Raw genomic sequence first — 18,533 nt, forward strand, 5'->3', positions numbered from 1 at the left:
ATAATGACTAGGCATGGCAATAAAACTCATACTCGCGGGTATCCACCCAAATCATACCCGCTTTGATAGGGAAAACTCGAGTTGACTGAGTTTAGGTTCGGGTTTGAGTTTTCCTCGATTTCAAAAAATGAGTTTGGGGCGGGTAATGGGTACATTGATACCCACCCCGAACTCGTCCCCGAACCCGCCCCGCTTATACTAAAAATTAGATTTCACCTCTTTTAAATTAGAAACGCTTAAACAATCTCTTAAATTATGTTCATATATTTACTTTTTATTTTAATTTGAGTATTAAACAAATCATTTTCTCTTTTTTTTTCTTTATTTAAAAAAATATTGTTGAGAGAAAATAATTTTGGACATTTAACTTTTTTGTTAATGAAAAAATACTAAAATATAATCTAAATTCATGTGGAAAGAGGCGTAATGGGGATACCCGAAACCCGATGGGATACCCGATCCCCGTTGGGTATGGGTTTGGGGTTATCATTTTTATCTCCACTCGAATTTGAGATGGGTTTGGGGAAACCCGAACTTTATGGGTTTGGGTTTGGGGAGGGCAAAACCCGTCCCCGCCCCATTGTCATGCCTAATAACGACCGAAAAATTATGATTGACAATAAATACCAATCATTCTGATGTCGGCCGTTGTAGAAGTGCTAGCTTCTGTGGCCGTTGAGCATGAATGTTTGGCCTTGGGCCAACATGATATTGGCCAAGTTCGACGCTGAGTTGGGCTTAGATCCAGTCCAAAACAAATGATGAGTGCTTTTTAGGAAGTGCTCCTGTGACACTGGTTAAGAAAACTAAATATAATAAAATTATCTTGAAACTTGTGTAGTCAACTTGCTCTCAAATATGTCTATGAATCTTTTAATATATCAAATTAGTCATTGTCTTTGGTAAATGTTTCTCAATTTGGTCCATTTGTTGACACCCGTTTTTTAACACTGATGCGAAAACTCTGCAAGTGCACAGATCTATCGTGTAGTTTTAAAAGATATCGATCCCACAGGGACTATTTTCTCAATAATTCGCTTGTTTTTAATAATCGTAAGGTCAAGGCTTTAATCAAAAGAGGAATTCTAATTAATAACTAAAATAAATTTGACTTTTTTTAAAAAAGGATAAAACTAAACCGGAATGTGATTTTAGTCGCCTCAATGGATTCGGTAATTAAACTGTGTTTTGAAATAATGTTACTTTTTAACAAACTGAAATTGATTAAAAGATACGCGTCTCACACTCTCGCGCTATTGAGTAATATCGTATAGATATAAAATAAATGTTTCACTTTCGCTCTCGCACTTACTTATAAAAATACTTTTTGAAAATCAATTCAATTTAATTAAAAAGATCTAGTTTTCTCAAAACAGTATTAGTTTAAAGGATATCGTCTCACACAGTTCGTGCTGTTGAACTATATCATAAAATATAAATAAATACTTCACTCTCGTTCTCGTATTTATAAAAATATTTTTCTGAAAACTAAAGTAGTTTAATTAATTTTTAAAGAGCTGTCGCGGTGTTTAAAAATAATGTTCAGTTTTTACTATCCGATATAAATCTCACACTGTCGCGCTATTAATTTATACCTTAATTAATTTTCACTCTCGTGCAAAATCTTTAATTTAATTATTAAAAACTGAACAGAAAACTAGATTGAAAAAAACGTAAGTCACAGATTAATTACCAAATCCAGATTAGCTTCCTAGTTCACATTCCAGTTAAATAGATTTAGCTGCGCATGATTTTATTTGACAAGATACTGATTAAATAATTATTAGTTAAACGAAACATTTAAACAGAGTAATCATAAATTAAACAGAGCATATGAATAAACGGTACGAGTATCAAACTGGAATACAATAAAATTAAACTTGAATCTGTAATTATATTAAAGCATAAATCTGAATATTGAAACTGAATAAAAGTACTGTATTAAAACTTACAAATACTAGTGAAACTAGTACAGGTACACAGGAACGAAGGAAATCAAAGACAAACTGATTGAAACTGGAACTGGAAGTGTAAGCAGCAACACCACACCTTTTTGCTCCGTAAACTAAAACACTTAACAACTAAATTTTGAACTGAATTTTTTCTCTTAAAAATCTAAGTCTGCGTAGAAAAGGTGAGAAGAACACTGACTAGTGTTCTCTATTTATAGGCTTTATGAGATAAAAAATATCCCTTCGAATTCGTTGTTCCGTTATAAGAAACGTGCATCCCAATCGTAGTTACTTCCACCGAAATCTGAGGAGCAGTTGAGGATAAAGCGGTGTGAAACGTGCCCGTGAAAATAGGAAACAAACACTACGTGGCGGGTGCCATAAAGCACATGGCGGGCGCCATGTATACAAAGTCTGTGGCAGGTGCCACAAGGCACATGGCCGGCGCCATGGCTTGTTGTGTGGCGAGTGCCACAAGCATGACCAACGCCATGTGTTTGTTTGCACCACATGTGCATGGCACATGCCTTGTGCATGTGGGCTTGGCTTGTTCGTCCAATTTCTTTTGGGCCTCTCTTCCATCTGATCCAATGTCTTTTTGATCCACTTTGACATTAATTTTGTGACCCTTTTTTTTATTTCGAGAAGTTCCGGAAATACCTGTAATACACAATAAAAAATGATAATAATACTACTAAAATGCAAAGAAAATAATAAAATATTAAACTAATATTATAAAATAAATACTATATTTTTCAGTGTTATCAAACACCATAAAATACATTGATGTGAAGTGTACTTAAGTGTCACACAGACAATGAAATCACACAATTTAAGTGTCATGTAATGAATGATAAACTTAAAACAATAATTATTTGATAAAAAAAATTGATAAAGACATAGACTAATTTGATGATAAGTTAAAAATGTCAGAGACTATTTTGATAAAAGGGGATTAAGATAAAAATGTATTTGACAATAAATGAAAAAAATGTTCACTGAGGGGCAAAAAATTGATAAACATTTGATAGAGACTAATTTAAGATATTAAAAAAGTCGGGGGCCTATTTGAGAACGGGTTAGAGACTATTTTGATAAAAATGTCAAAGACTATTTTATGAAAAAGTGGATGAAGATAAAAATGTATTTGGCAATAAGTGAAAAATCTTCACGGAGGAGCAAAAATTTGATAAACATTTGATAGAGACTAATTTGAGATATTAAAAAAATCGAAAACCTATTTGAGAACGAGTTACAGAGACGGGATCAAGTTGGTAGTTTACTAATTTTTTTAAATGCTAAAGAGTGTCCTCGGAACCAACATAGTGAGACACAAGTGGTAGATACTTGGGCCCCTTACCCATTTGGTCTTGGGTTCGATCCCTGGCCGGTGCATATGGAGAAACATTTGTTGGGAGAGATCATCCCCTTAAATGGAAAACGATCGAAACTCTGACCAAATAATTAGACATTCACAACCATTTCCGTTCAACAGGAGAACGACTTAATAATAAGACTAACATATATAACGTTACTAGGTAGGAGCTGCACTGTTTGCCTTTTATGTCGAGTGGTGCTTATGTGGGGGATGTGCCACTTGAACCTGAAATCGGGCTTGAAGCTCTCGCCTGTTGGTCACAACTAGCACCAAAAAAGCTCCAATGACAAAGTTTTCAACGCAGTGAGCGGAGTTGGCAGGTGACTTATTCTTGCTCAAGTCAAGTGGAATCAGTTTAATTTTTCTCTAGACTACGACGTGCCTCGTGGCACAGCAACAACCTTACTACTCCTTTCTTTCTTTGCAACTGGAATAGAGGGACTGCTACTAATTGGTACTAGAAATGTTAGAAAAAGTGAACAAAAAGAGTAATAAGAAGTGAAAAGGACAGATACACTTCCCAACCAGAAAGCAAAATTCCCACTTATGGTATACTTATCCCAAATTGTACCCTAAGGTCTCTATGCAATCACTTAGTGGAAAAGGAAGTGATCGAGGAGTTCTTCACGAAGTTCGAGACAAAATCATACAAAACTTTTCTACGGCCTCCTCGTTTTGAGACAACAAAATCATTCTGAAGTGAGAGAAGGAGGGAAGGCGCACGACAACTAACATAACAACCAGCGGCATCAATCAATCCCCTATCCCGTAAGCTTGACATGAACTGGTCTTCCGAGATGCATTCCTGCATTCCATAGAAGAATTTTAACCATTGGACGCAAACAAGGGCACCAACTATTTATATAAATTCCCCCTAAATGATCATAGGCCGGTCCACGGTTGCTACTTCTCTCGTCTCTGGAAAAGGGAAAAAAACGATTCTATATGGTTAGTCACTTCGGGCAAGGATGCGTAGTAACGTTCAAAGATCACTCTTTGGCCTTTAGACTCGCTTCAGCGACTTCGCCCTTCCTTCCTTTAAGTGAGTGAGAAGGGGGTGAGGTAAGGAGTCATGAGAGAAAGAGTACTTGCCTGAAAGCTATTTTTACACAAGCAGCGAAGGCTTTTGTGGAGATCCCCCTTTCCCTCTGCCCATGACATTCACTTGGCCCGAATTAATGCTGAAGAGTTATTCGAGGTCAAGACGTTCGAATTCACAGTTAATAGCATTGATTCAATTAGCATTGACATAATAGGAATCTTGATATTCCTAAAGTTGTAAGCGAAAGAAGAGGTTGATCAAGTTTCTTTCCAACTTTCGACCCCGATCTCTTTTCATTTCTCTCAGGTTAGAAAAGGAAGAACCGAAAGAAGATCTCTAGTTGAGCATAGAATAGATAATCAAGGCTATTGCCCCTTCTTTCAACTCTAATTGCTTTCAGGTAGTTCTCTAAGCACCGATTAACCACCTCCCTCACAGTTTGCATGAGATTCCACCCTTCGGTCTTAGTTCGTAATGACAAAATTTATTCTTTGAAGGAAGAAAGCTTGGGGACTGATTCACCGACTTCACCACCGACGACGGATAGGAAAAAAAATAAAGAGTATCCTCAAAGTACTTATTAAGGAAGTAAATATAAAAAAGTTAACTTGAAAAATATTGTATTCAACTTTTTTAAAATTTTAAAATTGTCATTATTAATACAATTATTTTATGTTTTGATTTTTTTTTTATCAAGTAGCTTAATGACTATAATTCGATCTTTTAAGATGAATAAGTGGAGTATCGAAGTTCGAACTCTAACTCCAGTATATATTAACTCCAGTATATATAATGCAATGTTTCTACCAACTGAGCTAAACTCACATAAATATATTTTGCATACTTTTTTTAAAATTTTGTATACTTAAATAGTGTCTTTAAAACACTTAGCAGGACCTATTTTCCCCAATTTTACTACAATTTATTATCTTTTTATTACTTTCTTCTAATTTATTCTTTCTTTTTCTTTTTAGTTTCAATTCTTATTTTTTTTCCTTGTGAAAAAATATTTGTAGAGAGTAAAAAAATAATAAATAGTTCCTGTGAGCTTAGCTCAGTTGGTAGGGACATCGTACTATTTGTGCAAGAGTCAGAGTTCGAATCCCGAACAATCCACTTATTCATCTTTAGATGAATTTTCTATCCACTAGGCTGCTTAACCTAAAAAAAGAAAAATTAAATAAAAATTAAATTTTGATAAAAAAAAAATTAGAAAATAGGAGTACTAAGCTGTAAACTCGTTTGGAATTGATTATCAGCGTGCCTTTTCATTGAAGAGAAGAACAACCGTTGATAAACCCTTTCATCAACGGTCATCATCTTCCCATCCCATCATTCTTATTTCCCAAATTTTCACAATTCCCGCGCGTTTACCCCTTTCACTCTCAAAATTCCCAACTCTTATAAATTCACACCAATCCCTGTTTTCTCCCAACACAAAACAAATCTAACAAAATCCCTAAATTTCTCTCTAATCTTTATCTAATCCTCAATTGCCATGGCTCGTACCAAGCAAACAGCTCGCAAATCCACCGGCGGCAAAGCACCAAGGAAACAGCTCGCCACCAAAGCTGCTCGCAAATCTGCTCCGGCAACCGGAGGAGTCAAGAAACCCCACAGATTCAGACCAGGAACTGTTGCTTTGAGAGAAATCAGAAAGTACCAGAAGAGCACGGAGCTTCTTATCAGGAAGCTTCCGTTCCAGAGACTTGTTAGGGAAATCGCTCAGGATTTCAAAACTGATCTCCGATTTCAAAGCAGCGCTGTTTCCGCTCTTCAAGAAGCTGCTGAAGCTTATCTTGTTGGTTTGTTTGAAGATACTAACCTTTGTGCTATTCATGCTAAGAGAGTTACTATTATGCCTAAGGATATTCAACTTGCAAGAAGAATCAGAGGCGAGAGGGCTTAGATTTAGATTTGGTTATAATGTTCTCAGATCTATTGGTGTCGATTGTGTTTCTCAGTTACGGTTAGGTTTAGTTTTCTGTCAAAAAAGTTAGGGTTTGATGTCTGATTTTGATTTTTTTTTTACTAAATTTTGATGTTGTTTTTATATTCTGTTTTTGATATGATCATAGATATTAGTATAGTTTAATTAAATAATACTACTAATATAGTTAATTAGTTCAGCTTTTATTAAGTTTTTTTAATCTTTGAATTGTTAAGTTGGACTTTACCGATTTAAGTGAATATTATTTATGGATTCAATTTATATCTAATCATTTTGTCATTTGAAAAACTAATATTAGAGTTTTTCAAATGACAAAAGGACTACGTATCAATCGTATCCACTATCCACAATTGATAATATTTTTGGGCCTATAGACCAATAAAATCCGGCATAACAATTCAAAGATTAAAACTCAATAATAAAAGTTGAATTAATTAACTATATTAATAGTATTATTTAATTAAACTATATTAATATCTATGATCCTATCAGTTTTGAAGGTTCACTTATTCTTATGTAACAATGCTCTGATATGCTGTTCTTAATATTAAAGTTATGCATATCTTTGGTTTTTGCCTTTGTCTGGTTAACTTTGAATCTAAATTGGAAATCACTTTTCTAAGATATTGAAGAGTCTAATTGGAGCTCAGTTTTGGTTGAATTGAAACAATTTTTTTGCATTCTCTGCATTTTAATTGATTGTGTGCAACCTATGAAGCACTGACTCTAATTAGGTGTGTCTTGATGTTCGACATTTGTTGGTGTCCAAGACGAGACTAACAATTACATTGAATTGTGTTATTTTCTTAAATTATTATTGGTGTTTGTATATTGTATCTGGTGTTTGCGACCATGCTTCATAGGTGTGCACCCATATTTTCATTTACCCATTTGTTGTGGACTACATTGTAGAGATTAAGCTGAGCAATTTTATCCAGTGTGCATTCACTTGTTGGCACAGTTCAATATGAAACTACACTATATCATTGATTTTGATGTTGCTGTTTGAATTGTGGAATCATATTGGTCTTGGTGATAACTTATAAGAATAGTCCCTTATTGCAAAATCGATTGATGAAAATGTTCTTCATGGGAAGGAAAGTGCCTTCAGAAGTGTGATTGAAGGAGCTAAATTTGCAAATGTTCATAACCTCATCAGTATTCTTCCATAGGCCTATATTCCACCAAGTCAGTGTTTGGTTTCATGTTGAAACCACGGTGTGTCTAAAATAACACTTTCCAATGCACTTTTGCCGTAGAAATTGTGAAGCTATAATTTGGAGCATCAACCTTGCTGTGTTTTCGCTGCAATTTCACAATCCTATTGCCAAACCAAACGAGCACTAAATAGGTGACCACAAGTTGGATGGATTAATATATCATAAAACAGTCATAGGGCTTATAGGCTATCCACAATAAGGAATGCAGAACAAATTATTTTGATCAATCATTCATTTATATTTTTAGATTAAAATTGCAGTTGGTAATAAAAAAATAAAGGGCTTAGATTTCATTGGACCAAAATGTCATTGGAGAGGATTCAAGTCCGTATTTACAAAACATTTGCATAACCCTTTCTTTTAGACTTGTTTCCAAGCTTGGCCTATTAGATGTACATAGTCCAACTTGTGGGGGAGTATTACACTTAGATAGTCAAACATAGGTTTTTGTCTGCAATGACCTGTGTGATTCAGAATCATAATCTATAATCTACTACAACAAAATTATAAGTCTTTTTACCATACTAATTAAACATTAATGTTATTTTAACTATTATACCTTTAATTATTTATTAATTTATCTTCTTTCAAATTCTTTAATTTATCTTTCTTATACCATTAACAAAGAATATTTTTGTAAAATAACTCATAATTTCTTATTTCTATATAAAATTGATTAATTATATTTCTTAATTTGTATGAAATAGTCGAAATGACTTATAATTTGAGACGTATCATGTATGTAGTGTCATGGGCGGAGCCAAGACCCAGCAAGCCTGGGCGGTTGTTCGGGCTTTGCCAATAATTTTTTGTTTTTTAGAAGTTAGTTTAGAGTAAAACTGAGATTTTGGGGTTAGTTCAGGGCAAAACTATTTTTTTTTTATTCAAAACTAAGATTTTTAAAGTTAGTTTAGAGCAAAACTGTGATTTTTTGTTGGATTATTTATATATTATATCATATGTAAACTTTTATCCAAACTCTATAATTTTTCTGACTCCGCTACCGTATAATGTGGTCCATAAATGTTTGGCAGAGTCTACACTCTATAGGTTGTTTTCAATATTACCATGATGCCTTTTGACTTATGTTCTGTTGAGTAATATATAAGATCGGGTTGGTTATCCGAAAAGGTGTAAAAAACTTATTGAAAATCAAATGAGGTAAGAGGTGGAAAATTTGCCGACACATTTCACCAATTCATAGTTTCCGATTGAGAAATATCCTACCTATGATATCACGTTCTCTTTGAAGAGCATATAAAACCTTGAGTTGTGTTTACTTTTGAGAGGTCAAAATTATCTAATTGTGATCAAAATGTCAAACGTTAGATTTTACAAATAAATAAATTTAAAACTCGTGTAGAAGGTATTTGTATCCGTTGTTAATGATTTCATATTGGTTGAAAGATGACTTGAAAATATATTTATAAGTATGAACAATTTATTTTTACCTCATAAATAAGCCGATTTTATACATTAGATTGGACATAACATAACCCATAATTTTAAGATTGATTAAGAAAACAAGTTTATAAATGAGAGGATGTATTAAAGAGTCTCTCATCTTTTATATTATAAGCTTGTATACACAAGCAAACTTTAAACCCTAATTTGTTTTCCATGTTTTCCCTCCATTTTATCTTGCAATTTTTATTAAAAAATAATACAATTTTGTCTTGACTAGGATTCAAACCCACAACCCTTCAATGCAAGGCAATATTTCCAACCATTATGGCAAGTATACCAATTGTGCTTAAAGTTATGTGCAATAATTGATAAGCACCATCAATTTTAAAAGTATATCATATCAAAATTATTGTTGACTATATTATTCATCACGAAATATTTTTATGTCTTTCCTGATCAATGATTTTTTTTTCTACCGGATCATAAATTTAGAGAATAATTATCATGTGAGATTTGGAAAGTTATTATCACGTGTAATTTGGAAAGTTATTATCAAACTCAATTCTACTAAATCAATTTTTTTTGCAATACAACCAAACACAACCATAGTCATGTCACTAATCACATTCATTATTTTGTTTTTAATATTGCAGATTTAATATTAACCGATGATCAATTGATATAATATGCACTAGCAGACCAATTGTGATTAAAATTATGTCCACAAAGTGTTAAGCTCCATCAACTTTCATAGGAAAGATTTCATACGACAATTAAGCACCATCAATTTTCATTACACAATTTAAACAATTAAAAACCGATAATCTCTTATATTATAAGCTTGCTAACATAAGCTAACCCTAAACCAAATTTTTTTCCCCTCATTTTTCTCTTTCTTTTTATTGTAGCTTTATATTAAAAATATACAAATTTGTCATCGAACCTGCATCTCTTACTTACAATAAAATCTTTCAACTGCTAAAACATGTGCTTCAATTATGAAAGAATTTAGGAATCCTAATATGTTAACCCTGTTTTCAATAAATTTGAACGGCGAAATTAATCACAATTTTTATTTATTTATGGATGTCTATTTAAGTTTATGTTCTTGATTACGTCTTTAATTTTTTTTTAACCTTTAATTATCATCAATTTTTTAACCTTTAGTTATCAACAATTTTTTTTAATAAGTAAACAAAACGATGGGGTTCAAAAATTATTTAAAAAATATATAAAATATAAAATAAGCACATAAACAAATATAGAATAATTAGTCCATGAAATTCCCTATACTACTCTTATTGAAAATGCTCTTAGAATTTTTGTATTTTATTTTTTATTGTTAGATATTACATCTAATTAGACCCATGCACCGCATGGGTCAAAGTTCTAGTTAGTTAAAAAAAAACACCTATAAATACGTTAAACCGAACCTAAAATTCTAAAATCCTTCACCTGTTATTTATTTTTCTCTTTTTTCCTACCATGTGTGTAATTTGCCTGCATGGATACATGTTTTGCAGGTCCTCAAAACATATGATTCATGAACATCCACGTACCATAATGTTGAATTTGGTTTCAATTGAGTTAATGCCTAGCTAATTAATTACATTATAGGCTTATGAGACGTCTTGAGGGTGTAAATTTGGTTGTAGTACAAATTAGTAAACACATTCTTTTTCTTTTTTCTCTTCAAGATGATAGCTTTCTGCTGACAATTCCTTTTTTTTTTATATGTGATGAATTTAATTGTTTTGCAAAAATATTATTTTAATAAAAATAAAAGCTTTCTCTTGACAATTATTTTTTTCTTCATTTTTTTAAAACGTTCAATATTTTAACCAATTGTTTGTTGAATCATGAGAAAAGTCTCGGGGATCATCTCCAATGAGTCAAGAGAAATCACACAAGTGATATTTAATAGGTAACTCAAAATTTTAAGACATTGAGTTTATGAACCATCTTACTTATATGATAGTTCAAACTTTATTTTTCAATACACTCCCACAAGACATGACACCATTGACCTTTGTGGACGAATAACTTAGTGGGTTGTTCGTATGAATAGATTCTGATACCATATTAATTTTATATTGAGAATTGTAAAACAAACTTTGCTATATAAAAAAAAAAACTTGTTAGTGGTGTTACTTTTTATAAACTCTTTTTGGACCAAATCTTTAAATCTCTTGTGAATTTTATCTAATATATACATTCTTTACTTGAAATTGGATGGACTGCACCAATGTTGTCGGCGCATTTGCATTGGACTCCGATCTTGTGCGGTCAGCGACTGCATGCAATCACGTAGACGGAGATCACATGTGACATGTTTCTAACCGTCTAATTTTGATCGAACGATTCATGATAAAAGTATATTTTGATTTTATAAATGAAATGGTTAAAAACACATGACTGCACGTTGTCACTAACCGCACAATATCCTAATCCATTTGCATATACATAAACTTTAAAATGGTAAAATAATTTGGATTCTTTAAACTTTTGATACAATATTGAATGGTAAACTCATCACATTATATAACTAACTACCTTTTATTACTCTTCTTCTTTTGTCTCTATCTTTCCTACCACACAAGAATCTCTGTTCTTCATTTTAATATTACCATTATATCATGTCTTTGACTCTGAATGGCTGCCATAAAGTTTACTTTTTTTTGAGATGTAACATGAGAGGAAACACTGTTCTGTCGCCCAAGAAATTTGAATGAAAAAAGTGATTATAACATTAAACCCTACAATGAGGACAACATAGATAGATTGGTAGCAGGTGGAGACTGTTTAATGCTTGAGAATTATTAATGATTCAGAGATTGGTTGGTAATAACAATGTATATGAAGCAAACAGATAAAGAGAAAATGACAAAGTTGATGACAACATTGATGAGAAAATATAAGCAACTCAGAATTTCCATCTATTTTTTTAAAAATCTTTATTCACCAAATCGTTGAATATAAGTTTTGACAGAAAAATCTATACCAGAAAGTAGAGTGAAATGATTCTGTTTCTTAAGTCTTATAATTAACAAATAATCAACTTGTGCAGTTATTAATGTTGCTTGCAGGTTTATTCATTTAACTAAAACAGAAGAACCTGAGGCAGAAGGTACGTATGGCTTGGTAATCAATCTCTTTTATTATGAAAAGCAAGGTTTTAAATCACACTAACAATTAATGCGGTCACACACGAGGAATGGACTGAAGAGGTTTCGTCTCCGTGGAGGTGGGAGTGATTCCTGCAAGTAGTACTCCAACACTCAAGTCAATATGAGAATGAGTGAAAGTAGAGATAAAGAGATATAAATTGTGTACTTTTAACTTAGTCGTCAGTCCGTCTATTTATAGGTGGAGCCGTGGAGGAAGGACCTAAAGAGGGCATAGCGTACCATCTCTTGGGATGATCTTGTGTTGGATCCTTTGACTCTTTGTCTACTTTTGTCCGTTAGGACAATGAATTGGATGGAACGTTATTGTTTCACAAGGTATAGAAATGCGGGCATTTGGTAGGATTCTCAATGTATTGGACCTTTGAGTTCTTGACGGATTAGGCCTTTTGGCCTGGTCCTAAACAATAAAAAATCATTATTTAATGTGGTGGACACATCTTATGACCGTGATCGCAGAACATCAAATTGGTCTTGATGTTTTAATTTAGATCGTTGTTGCAGATATTTTTGAAAATTTAAAGATAAAATTCGCTTTACTTGCACAAAAAGCAATCTTCCAATAATGTTGGTAACTATATAACCATGAATATGTTTTAAATTGTGGTCTGCAGCTTCAATATGAAAAATTGAAGTCTTGGCAACAACATTGCAACTTCGATTTCAAATATATTTTTCTTATTTTGCCTCAATATAAAAATACGCAGCATAATCGTATGCGTAACCGCAATTTAGAACCATTACAACAGGTATATAATAATTAGCTAGATGGCATTCAACCTTGTATATTAACAAAGAATCAAATGATTTTACCAACGATGTTTGTAAATTATGTCACATGTATATATATGAAGCTAGCATTATATCAATGTTAGAAATTAACTTAGTTTTCCTAATTCAATTATGCCTCACACCCAACACCATCCTACCTACGTAAGGACATGCAGTTCTGCTTTTGCTACTCTCTCTCGATTATATCGAAAATCTTCAAATAAAAGTTGAGTTTATATTATTGGTCAAAGTCATAATATAGTAGTATTAATTAACTATAATGAAATTCAAACTAATACTTTAATCTTTTAAACCACATATGTTGCCACCTTCAACAATTTCAATGAACTTACCTTTATATTTAATTAAACGACACATACACTACCTAATATTCATAGTGTAATATTTATGTGCCAAAAAATATATTCTTACCATAGTTGAAAAATGCCAAAATAGTCTCTAACTAGCTAAGGTTGCTTCTTTGACACTTCTTCATCAATTGTCATCTAATACGTGTTCATTGAAAAATTAAAATTAATTAATAAAAATGATGGCATACTTTGATTTTACATAACCATTTACACCTATAAAAGCACACATAATAATATGAACCTATGCTATAAGTTCCTATTTTATAACCTATAGTTTTAATTTGTCTTGGAACATTAATTGGCATTGTACAATATTATGGGTAGGTCACCATGTTGTGATGAGATTAGTGTCAAGAAAGGACCATGGACACAAGAAGAAGATGAAAAGCTTATTGATTACATCAACAAACATGGTCATGGAAATTGGGGAACACTTTCAAAACGTGCTGATTTGAATAGGTGTGGTAAGAGTTGTAGGTTAAGGTGGACAAATTATTTGAGGCCTGATATTAAGAGAGGGAAGTTCACTGATGAAGAGGAGAGAGTTATCATCAATCTTCATTCAGTACTTGGAAATAAGTATGTTTCTTAATTTGCTTTTTATGTAGAAAAGGATTGAAAATCACTTTTTTTCTTTTACTATTCTATATACATGTATATTCTTTAGTAACATCATAACATCAATTCTTTTTAATGAACAATTTAGCGATTGAAAATTTCAAATTAGTCGCTAAATTGATTGCTAAGATAAGCAATTAGAGGTTTGGTTACATTACGCAACTATGTTTATAAATCGGTCACAAATAGCTAATTTAGCAGTTGAGATCGATTGCAAAATTTGATCTTAAAATTATTTCTATATATAAAGATTGAAATAATATTCGATCTCTAAATAGAGAATTTTTAATGGTATAATTGTTACAAAAGTTGATTTACTCCCGGAAATTAGAGACAAAAATATGAAATTAGTCTCTAATTTGTCTGTCTTTAACATTTTGTAAATAGAATTAGACGCGGGTTTTTTTTTTTTTTTTGTCTTTAATTCTTATCATTGATTAAACTTTTTTTAGAGTGGCTTAACTCATTCAAAAACTAAAAATAATGTGATTTATCTTTTTTTTTCTTCATATAGGTGGTCTAAGATTGCAGCTCATCTTCCTGGACGGACGGATAATGAAATAAAGAATTTTTGGAACACAAACATAAGGAAAAAGCTTCTAAAGATGGGAATAGACCCTGAAACTCACAAACCAAGGACTGATTATAATCATCTCATGAATCTTTCCAACTTACTTGGCATGTCAAATATAGGCAATACTTTTAGCAACAACCCTCTTGGTTTCCAGCCAGATATCACTCACTTAGCCAAGATGCAATTGTTGCAAAATATGTTACAAATTATGAACACAAATAATTCATTTGGAAACATGGGTAATTATCCTTATAACCCTTTAGGAAATATTACTCCTAGCCTTAATCCATTCAATTTATTTTTGAATGGAACAAACACAATTCAAACTAAGGATCCATTAGTATTGAGTGGTGGTGAAGAATATAATATGATCCCTAGTCTATATTCTCATGGACAAAGTGAGGATACTTCAAAAGGTGGATCAAGTTTAGAAAGTGTTGATTATAGCAAAATGAGAAACATTTCATGTGAAAATCAAGAAGAAAATCTACTTCCTTCATTGGTTGCATCCTCTCCTAGAATAAGTACTTTCAACCAAATGGAAAGTTGTAACAAAGCTCAAATGTCTATTGATGAATCACCTTCAAACACAACCTTTGATGATTGGGAGAAGTTCCTTGATGATGAATCAAACGGCTCCTATTGGAAAGAGCTTTTAGAGTAAGGCCTTATGCTCACTATTTTGCCTTTTTTTTAAAAAAAATCACTAGGGTTTTGCCACTAATTTAATTATTTCTAATACATAGTATGGTTTTGCCACTAATTTAACTATACCAACGATTTTTTTTTTTTTGAAACAAAACTATACCAACGATTTAAAACCATGTTAAATCGTAGTAGTTTTTAGCATGGTTTTAGATTGTTGTTATATTTACACTGCACACTTTTATATTGTGAAAAAATGCCAAAAAAATCCAATTAATGCGTAGTATAGATATCGTGGTTTGAATGTTGTTACATATACTCAAAAATATTTTGTATTGCATACTTCAATTTAAAACTATGATTTTTAGTTGCATAAGTTTTTTCAAAAAAAAAAAAGTTTTTTCAAAAGAGAAAAACTTATAATGTCTCTTATTGAATCTTATTTATTATTATTTTTTATATACCTTGGCTTATTTTTATTCCTTTTCATTTTGCAGCTTGACTTCCACTTCTGCGTCACAAATTTCATGGTAGAGGACCATTATTATCTTTGAGAACCCATCAATACATACTCAACAAAATTCGTATAGTTTGATTCAATTCATGGCTTATATATTTTAGATTCATTTATAAATTTATACATACATGGGAGGTGTAATAATTAATGTAGTTTGTGTTGTACAAAACAATTACACGTACGTGCATATATATTTGTATGGAAAGTTATGTAGTTTATGTTCCTTATATAGTACTTTGTACTTCACTGTATTTGTTCTATTTTTATCAATAAATTTCTAAAATTACAATTCAATATTATTCTAAATATTTCTCTCAATATTTCTTTTGATTTTATGATACTCAATGGACGTACTATATTATAATATAATTTTCATTGCCGTGTTAAAATGTGACAAATCTAAAATCGTTAATGAATCCATATAGTTAAACATTTGACTTGTGCTATAACGTATAAAGTCAACCTTGTCCCTACAATTTCTTACCGGCAAAAGAAATTTTGGACTAATAATATATGCAACTATCACATCATATGATTAATTAACATAGTATTAACGTATATAGAAGCATAAATTAAGTACTAGTAGAAGCTATAATCCGTTAGGAACTTAAGATTAATTTTCATTGGAATTGTTATGTGTGTCCAGATTCCGGACCTCACGTTAATTAGGTCAGATAGTTTACGTTTGGAACAAGTTAAAAAAAAAGAGTAAAAGATGCTAATGGCCATAGCTAATGCAACTACTACGTTTGTTTTCAAGTTCAATAACGAACCTGCCTCATTGAGATAATGTTTTAGGTAGGAGAGATGATGCAACTGATTGTGATTAATCATGGACACAACACAAGTTACCTCCTTTCTTAAACATATAATTTTGGTTCTAGAACAATCGTGACTTAATTATACATATATTGTCTAGTTAATTGAATTTTTGTTGTTGATTATATTAAAAGATAGTATCACGGGCTGGGCCATTAAAGCCCATCCAAAAGAGCTTTCACACCCAAAATCAAGAATTTGGATCACACGCACACAATTACAGGTCCTGAACCATTCGACTTAAAATTAATGATTGAGATTTGAAATAGTGCGAAATTGCGTGTTATTTATACTGCAGCTAATCCTAATTCCAAAATCAACTAGTGTGTGTATCACCGTCCTCTTCTATGGAGGACCACCTTATGATACAATATTAGAGAGCAATCCATCGATCATATACAACAAAAATACTAGAACATCTGATGTACACTTTATTCTAATCATCTTTGTTCACCTAAATTTGTCACTGATTTGAGCATTTGAGGGCTTATAAGTACACCACCGCGACTCCGTCAAGAAGCTCCCATTTTTTATGGAGATCCACCTCAAGATCAAATAGTATACAAAAAGTGAGGGCCTCAACTATAGTTTTGATCTAATTGTGGATCTCCTGAATGATCTAGTCACATGTTTCATTTATAATGTTATCACTTTGCAATAATTTGGAATTTTCCTAATATATACGGTACTACCAATAATACTAATCGTTAACATGGTCTGTATTTAAATATTTTAAAAAAATGGCCAAATTAAAAATATAATTAGTCGTTTAATTAGTAGAGATGTCATATTTTATACGCAGGAGTTGAAGTTCGAACTCAAGATCTCTCATTATTTACCTCAAGAGACGAGTTTCTAATCATCAAACAACTTAACAAAAAAATAATCGCTACCTATGTAATCGTACTTAGATGGTGTGTATAAATTAAATACCACTTAGATATGATATGGTATGCATTTTTTTATCATTTTTTTTCCGGTTGGTCTAGCTAATGACTGGAAATTTCACCCTTAAGTGGATAAGTGGGGTATCTGGGCCGGGGTTCGAACTTAACCATTGCATATAAAATGTGATGTCCCTACCAACTGAGTTAAGCTCGTGCATAGAAAAAACAAATTAACACTGACGATGAACTATTACAGGAGATGAAACTTAATTAGGCGCATACAAGTATACAATTAGGTTCAGTCTAAGGTGAGAGGAGAAAAGGAGAATCATCCTCTATTTACACTTCCATATAGTCGGTTCAGACTATACTCTAGGGTTGAGCCACCATCTTTATAGGCCCAAAATGAGAATTTTTAATAATAAAATGAGATGTTTTTAAATAAAAAATTTCAATAAATTGTATTGCTTCAATATTATAACAATTTTATAGTCGTTTTTGTAACCGAATATTAGCGTTTATGCTCTTGCACGAGCAACTTTATCTCAGGTCCCTCGCAACACTTTTGATGAAATTTCTAATTGTATTGTTACTATTGTGATGAATGAAAAGTCATAAGCTTATTTGCGTAAAAAAATTCACATAAACAATCAATTTAAAAAATATTTATATAATATCAATCAATCATAATTTTAAGATCATAATTACTTCTAAAATCACACACAATTAATTGTAATGTGACACCAATATACACTTTTATACTGATAGTTCAAGAAAATTAATATTTTTATTGTTTAATAAAATAAAACCTTTTGTCAACCAAAACTCCACGCAAGTGCGCAACCATAAAGACTAATCACTCGAGATAACTGAGATCTTTAAGAGATTGACATCTCCCAATAAATATTTTTTCATATTCTCCGACCGGGTATCAAACCCATAATAAATTACTTGTTTTTTTTATAATGGATAAATTACTTTATTCAATAAATTAATAAATTAATAAATAGTTTTTTGTAAAACTATGGTGCAGTGCATAAATGAATTATTTTTTATTTTTTGACAAAGAAAATAAATTACTCTCTCCGTCTCAAAAATATATGGTCAAATAGCTTATATTCATTTTGACACTATAAATTACTTACCTTTTCATTTGTTACCGTTATCAATCTTTCTAACTCACACAAACGTCATTC

The 18,533-nt window shown here is 31.8% G+C and overlaps 2 protein-coding genes across 2 annotated transcripts; both read left to right on the forward strand.

Moving 5' to 3' along the window:
* Positions 1-5,800: 5,800 nt before the first annotated feature.
* On the forward strand, positions 5,801-6,493 carry LOC123909774 (histone H3.2). The gene has a single exon (XM_045960662.1). It carries the CDS (start codon positions 5,871-5,873, stop codon positions 6,279-6,281), a length of 411 nt encoding a protein of 136 aa, XP_045816618.1. The 5' UTR covers positions 5,801-5,870; the 3' UTR covers positions 6,282-6,493.
* Positions 6,494-13,520: 7,027 nt separating this feature from the next.
* LOC123908428 (transcription factor MYB41-like) lies at positions 13,521-15,858 on the forward strand. The gene is made up of 3 exons (XM_045959058.1): positions 13,521-13,856; positions 14,410-15,129; positions 15,612-15,858. The coding sequence occupies exons 1-3, from the start codon at positions 13,594-13,596 to the stop codon at positions 15,646-15,648; spliced, it is 1,020 nt and encodes a 339-aa protein (XP_045815014.1). The 5' UTR covers positions 13,521-13,593; the 3' UTR covers positions 15,649-15,858.
* The last annotated feature ends 2,675 nt before the right edge of the window (positions 15,859-18,533 follow it).

Source organism: Trifolium pratense, linkage group LG2, assembly GCF_020283565.1.
Source record: "Trifolium pratense cultivar HEN17-A07 linkage group LG2, ARS_RC_1.1, whole genome shotgun sequence".
Taxonomy (NCBI): Eukaryota; Viridiplantae; Streptophyta; class Magnoliopsida; order Fabales; family Fabaceae; genus Trifolium; species Trifolium pratense.